The 6,545-nt window shown below is 46.2% G+C and overlaps 1 protein-coding gene across 1 annotated transcript; it reads right to left on the bottom strand.

The window, feature by feature from the left end:
- Positions 1-1,952: 1,952 nt before the first annotated feature.
- Positions 1,953-3,317, bottom strand: LOC137519467 (general transcription factor II-I repeat domain-containing protein 2A-like). Its single transcript, XM_068238422.1, has one exon. It carries the CDS (start codon positions 3,315-3,317, stop codon positions 1,953-1,955), a length of 1,365 nt encoding a protein of 454 aa, XP_068094523.1.
- Positions 3,318-6,545: the final 3,228 nt, after the last annotated feature.

The raw sequence follows: 6,545 nt of genomic DNA, 5'->3' as shown, positions 1-6,545 counted from the left end.
TGCACAATCCGCAGCAGATATGACCCCAATATGCACAATCCGCAGCAGATATGACCCCAATATACACAATCCGCAGCAGATATGATCCCAATATGCACAATCCGTAGCAGATATGACCCCAATATGCACAATCCATAGCAGAAATGACCCCAATATGCACAATCAGCACCACCTGAAAAAGAAAAGAAAAACCCATTTACTCACCTACAGCCAGAAGACCTTCTTTCCCGACCACTGGCACGACCTCCTTGTGGCGCGCAGCGCCCGCGCACCCACGATCCTCTTCCTTCCCGACGTCACGACGAGACTTCCTGCTTGCATGCTGAGAGCAGGGCTACGGGAAAATGGCCGCCCGAAGTCTGCAGAACAGGGCTTCGGGCGGCCATCTTACCGTAGCCCTGCCTGCTGCTCCATGCTGCCGCTGTGTGAACTGACTTGGCGTCTTTTAGACGACTGAAGTCAGTTCACTCCAGGGGGTGCTTTGGGGGTGCTTGGACAATTCTAGGGCGTGCTCGAGCACCCCCAAGCACCCCCCTGGCGCCGCCCCTGTGCAGGGCTGATAAAATAAACTCTACTAATTTATTAAAACTGCTGCTATAAAAAGCAGGCCCTATTCCTGCATAGCAACCATATTATACAGGGTGGGCCACTTATATGGATACACCGTATCTATGGATACACCCCATATACCACACCATACCATCAATTTTTTTGTTCCAACAGTCTTGGATGGATCTATCCAATGTGGGTTATTGTCAGACCAATAGCGGTGGTTTTGTTTGTTAACTTCACCATTCACATAAAATGGTGTATCCAAATAAATGGCCCACCCTGTACATCTCATTACAATATGTTTTGCTCTAGTGAAAAGAAGGGAAGCCTTTGTCCAGTTTATTTCTGTCTGTGGGCCCATAGAGAGGATTTCTCACCACTTCCTGTCTCTCAGATCTCACAGGAAGTAGCTGCAAATTCCCCAAAAGAGGGCGAAATACCACCTCATTTTGTATGCAAGGAATCGAAAAGAACAATATCCTCTGAGATGTGCCACAAAACCCATATAGACTTTATTCCAATACAAGGATATGTATATCAGGAACATTGAAGAAACTTGAAAAATGTATATATAAAAATAAAATAAACCTTTATTGAAGACAACACTTGTGCAAAAATATTTATAAAAAGTATCCTTCAGGGAACATTTTCCATAGGAAAGAATGGCGAACTGTAACGATTGGTGTCAACACGCAGAGAGAATCTGATTTTTTGGCGATCTGCAGTATCACCAAGAATGCAGATATATACTTGATTATTGATGATCTGCAGTATCACCGATAATCAGATATATTACTAACCTCTGGACAACTGAGATATGAGTGTTTGGTGTAACAGTACAACTCTGAGCATAGACCACCAGGACCCCGGTGGCCTGAGTGACTTGAGGGATACTCCCCTGACTGTGGGGAATATTCCTGTAGCCTGAGGACTCCCTAGGAGAGGGACCCAGGTTGGGTTGCAGGAAGCCCCGCAGCTAATATGAACAGGTTTGCCCTAACAAGGTGTGAGGGCCTATTCACTATGCCCTTGAACCGGGCTAAGGTATAACATAGAACTGACACAGTATCCTAGTCTTGGGTGTGAGGTCCGTAGTCACAACACCCTGGAACTGGTCTAAAGCAGGGGTGCCCACACTTTTTCGGCTCGCGAGCTACTTTAAAATTTGCCGAGGCCAGGAGATCTACCAACATTTCAAATACTGAACTTAGCATTATTAATGCTGGTATATTACCATACAAGTCTTGTATAGTCATATAACAACATTATAAATGCTCAAATTAGCATGGGAAATGTTGGTAAATATTTTGAACTTGGCTATCAGAATTGCACCACAACCATGACTGACATATTAATTATTATAATAATACTACTATCATATGAACATTGCTGGTCCTTACCTAATCTGATGACTTGCACTGGATGGAATCTGCCAGGGATGCATAGTCTGGACAGTAGCTGCTGATTGCCAGTCTCAAACAGACGTCCAAATGTTCATCTGTCAGGGTGGAACGGAACTTAGACTTCACAATTTTCATGTGAGAAAAGGCTGACTCACATAAATAAGTGGAGCCAAATAGTGCAGTCAAGGAGATAGCACATTTTCTTAAGTGTGGGTACTTTTCCTCCATTAGTAAGTTCCAGAACTTTCCAGTAGCTCTAGATTTCAGCTCAATGTCAGCTTGCAGGGTCAACATCTCATCCTCCACTTTGGATGGGTTAAAATGGAAGAGTGTTGATATTTTTAATGCAAGAGAATCAATGTCAGCTTCATTGCAAAATGGATAACACATAAATGTAGCAACTGGCTCAATCACTGCAAAGTCCAGAAAGCGTCTGTCAAATTCGGAGAGGCAGCTGGAGATCTGATCATTGTAACGTGAAATATCAAGTTGTGCACAAGCCCTCTGTTGTGCCAATACTTCAGAGTTGAGGTTTTTGAAGTTGTTCAACTCATGGCGCTGCAGCTTTGAGGATAAATGTTGCAGTTTTCGTTTGAACGCATTGACTGAGCTGATCATATTGATAACATTTTTTTCTTTTCCTTGCAGCTCTAAATTAAGATCATTCAGCATGTTGGTTAGATCAGTTAGAAATGCCAAGTCTAGTAGCCACTGATTGTCACTCAACTGTTGGTATTCTGGATATTTATTGAGGAGAAGAAAGTCCTTTATTTCTGGACAGAGCTCTCTGAATCGTTGTAGGAATTTTCCCCTACTAAGCCATCGGACATCAGTGTGAAGTAACAATTCAGTGTGGTCGCAGTCAGTATGCTCCAGATGTGCACGAAACAGCCGTCGTTGTAGAGATCTTGCTCGAATAGAACAGGCGATCTTCATAGCAACATCCATTATCTCTTTCATATTTAACATTTTTGCACATAATGCTTGTTGGTGTATTATGCAGTGGTAATTAAGGAAGTCAGGAAAAGCATCATCTTCCCTGCACTTGGCAATAAACCCATTCACACGGCCAATCATTGCTGGTGCACCATCTGTGGTGATTGAAACCAATTTACACACTGGAAGTTGCATTTTCTCAATAAACTGTTTAAATGCCTGAAAAATGTCCTCTCCACGGGTACGTTCTTTCATAGATAGTATTGTTAACAGCTCCTCTTTTGCATTCATATCTGTAAACACCATCCGAATAAAAATACACAACTGTGCTGTATCAGTTAGGTCTGTGGACTCATCCAATTGTAATGAGAAACACTCACACTCCTCAATATCCTTCCATAGCTGCTTTGTCAAATCTTCAGCCATGACTTCACAGCGGCGTGTAACAGTACTTCTTGATAGCTGGACAGATTTGATTGCAGTTAATATTTCAGGTTTGTTTTTCAAGTCCTTAAACAAGGAATCAGCAGCTTCAACAAATGCCTCTTTGATCAACTCCCCATCCTGGAAGGCCTTTTTATGCTTAACAATGGAGTGACACACCCGGAACGAGGCTTCAGTGGCTGCCTTTGCTTTGGGTGGGCTGTGTGAAAAATGCCTGCCGTCCAGATAACTGTGATTTTAGTTCCTTAACCTTTTTGTTTCTTAGTAGACTTTTTGGAGGGAAGTCGGTGTCATAACTTTTATGAAGAGTTCGAAAGTGACGCTCCACATTTCCTTTCTTGGGTATAGCGACAGACGACTGGCAGATCAGACAAACTAACTTTGCATGAGACATAGTGAAAAAGTAATCCTCCTCCCATTCTACATGGAAATGATAGGTTTTTGATTTTTTTGTAGCTTCACATCTGCCACTCATTTTTATGATGGTTTAAGACTCCAAATGTCTGTTATCACGACAATGACTGTTCTTGTTAGCACTTGACTGCTTCCACTGACTGTTGGCACCGGCCTGCTTCCACTGACTGTTGGCACCGGCCTGCTTCCACTGACTGTTGGCACCGGCCTGCTTCCACTGACTGTTGGCACCGGCCTGCTTCCACTGACTGTTGGCACCGGCCTGCTTCCACTGACTGTTGGCACCGGCCTGCTTCCACTGACTGTTGGCACCGGCCTGCTTCCACTGACTGTTGGCACCGGCCTGCTTCCACTGACTGTTGGCACCGGCCTGCTTCCACTGGCTGTTGGCACTGGCCTGCTTCCACTGGCTGTTGGCACTGGCCTGCTTCCACTGGCTGTTGGCACTGGCCTGCTTCCACTGACTGTTGGCACTGGACTGCTTCCACTGACTGTTGGCACTGGACTGCTTCCACTGACTGTTGGCACTGGACTGCTTCCACTGACTGTTGGCTCCGGACTGCTTCCACTGACTGTTGGCTCCAGACTGCTTCCACCGACTGTTGGCTCCAGACTGCTTCCACCGACTGTTGGCTCCAGACTGCTTCCACCGACTGTTGGCTCCAGACTGCTTCCACCGACTGTTGGCTCCAGACTGCTTCCACCGACTGTTGGCTCCAGACTGCTTCCACCGACTGTTGGCTCCAGACTGCTTCCACTGGCTGTTGGCTCCAGACTGCTTCCACTGACTGTTGGCTCCAGACTGCTTCCACTGACTGTTGGCTCCAGACTGCTTCCACTGGCTGTTGGCTCCAGACTGCTTCCACTGGCTGTTGGCTCCAGACTGCTTCCACTGGCTGTTGGCTCCAGACTGCTTCCACTGACTGTTGGCACTGGACTGCTTCCACTGGCTGTTGGCTCCAGACTGCTTCCACTGACTGTTGGCACTGGACTGCTTCCACTGGCTGTTCTTGTTAGCTTCAGATTACTATCCTGAAAAATAGAACCAACCAATGATTACACCCCTAATCTAGTGTAATCAGCCATCCAATGTTGGCGGTGCTTTCACTTGCACCTCTCCCCCTACCTACCCCAATGCCAGCAATGTTAGGGCAGGTTCGTGACCCCCCCCCCCAAAAAAAAAAACACATGCTGGGAGTATTGCTGAAAGTCGCAGAATCATTTCCCACACAGTGACATTAACCCCCTCCTCACCTCAGCATATTTGGCAGCGTGTGGCACAATCATTCCCCCCACAGTGACATTAACCCCCTCCTCAGCATATTTGGCAGCGTGTGGCACAATCATTCCCCCCACCAGGGGCGTAACTAGAAATCACTGGGCCCCCCTGCGAATATTTGGATGGGGCCCCCCCTATAGGTGCCAAATAATCGTAATGGGGCAGCGTTTCACTGTAAATTAATTGTAAAGTGGGCAGCATTTTACCAGACAATCGTAATGTGGGCCAGAAAATCGTAATGTGGGCAGAGTTCACCAGAAAATCGTAATGTGGGCCTTTAGAAAATCATAATGTGGGCAGAGTTCACCAGAAAATCGTAATGTGGACAGCAGTTACCAGAAAATTGTAACCTGAGCAGCAGTCACCAGAAAATTGTAATGTGGGCAGCAGTCACCAGAAAATCGTAATGTGGGCACCAGTCACCAGAAAATAGTAACGTGAGCAGCAGTCACCAGAAAATTGTAACGTGGGCAGCATTCACCAGACAATCGTAATGTGGGCAGCGTTCACCAGAATATCGTAATGTGGGACAGAAAATCGTAATGTGGGCAGAGTTCACCAGAAAATTGTAACATGGACAGCATTCACCAGACAATCGTAACTTGGGCAGTGTTCACCAGAAAATCGTAATGTGGGCCAGAAAATCGTAATGTGGGCCGCGTTCACCAGAAAATCGTAACGTGGACAGCATTCACCAGACAATCGTAACGTGGGCAGTGTTCACCAGAAAATCGTAACGTGGGCCAGAAAATCATAATGTGGGCAGAGTTCACCAGAAAATAGTAACGTGAGCAGCAGTCACCAGAAAATTGTAACGTGGGCAGCATTCACCAGACAATCGTAATGTGGGCAGCGTTCACCAGAATATCGTAATGTGGGACAGAAAATCGTAATGTGGGCAGAGTTCACCAGAAAATTGTAACATGGACAGCATTCACCAGACAATCGTAACTTGGGCAGTGTTCACCAGAAAATCGTAATGTGGGCCAGAAAATCGTAATGTGGGCCGCGTTCACCAGAAAATCGTAACGTGGACAGCATTCACCAGACAATCGTAACGTGGGCAGTGTTCACCAGAAAATCGTAATGTGGGCCAGAAAATCATAATGTGGGCAGAGTTCACCAGAAAATCGCCATGTGGGCAGCAGTCACCAGAAAATTGCAATGTGGGCATCAGTCACCAGAAAATCCTAATGTGGGCAGCAGTCACCAGAATATCGTAATGTGGGCAGCAGTCACCAGAAAATCCTAATGTGGGCAGCAGTCAGTCACCAGAATGTCGTAATGTGGGCAGCAGACACCAGAAAATCCTAATGTGGGCAGCAGTCACCAGAAAATCCTTATGTGGGCAGCAGTCACCAGAAAAATCGCAATGTGGGCAGCAGTCACCAGAAAATCGCAATGTGGGCAGCAGTCACCAGAAAATCCTAATGTGGGCAGCATACACCAGAAAATCGTAATGTGGGCAGCAGACACCAGAAAATCGCAATGTGGGCAGCAGACACCTGAAAATCGCA

The sequence above is a fragment of the Hyperolius riggenbachi genome, chromosome 5, assembly GCF_040937935.1.
Source record: "Hyperolius riggenbachi isolate aHypRig1 chromosome 5, aHypRig1.pri, whole genome shotgun sequence".
Classification (NCBI taxonomy): domain Eukaryota; kingdom Metazoa; phylum Chordata; class Amphibia; order Anura; family Hyperoliidae; genus Hyperolius; species Hyperolius riggenbachi.
This window is presented reverse-complemented; position numbering and strand designations above follow the sequence as displayed.

Coding starts and splice junctions, on each gene's coding strand:
- LOC137519467 (XM_068238422.1), bottom strand. CDS start 3,317: ATGGCTGAAGATTTGACAAAGCAGCTATGGAAGGATATTGAGGAGTGT.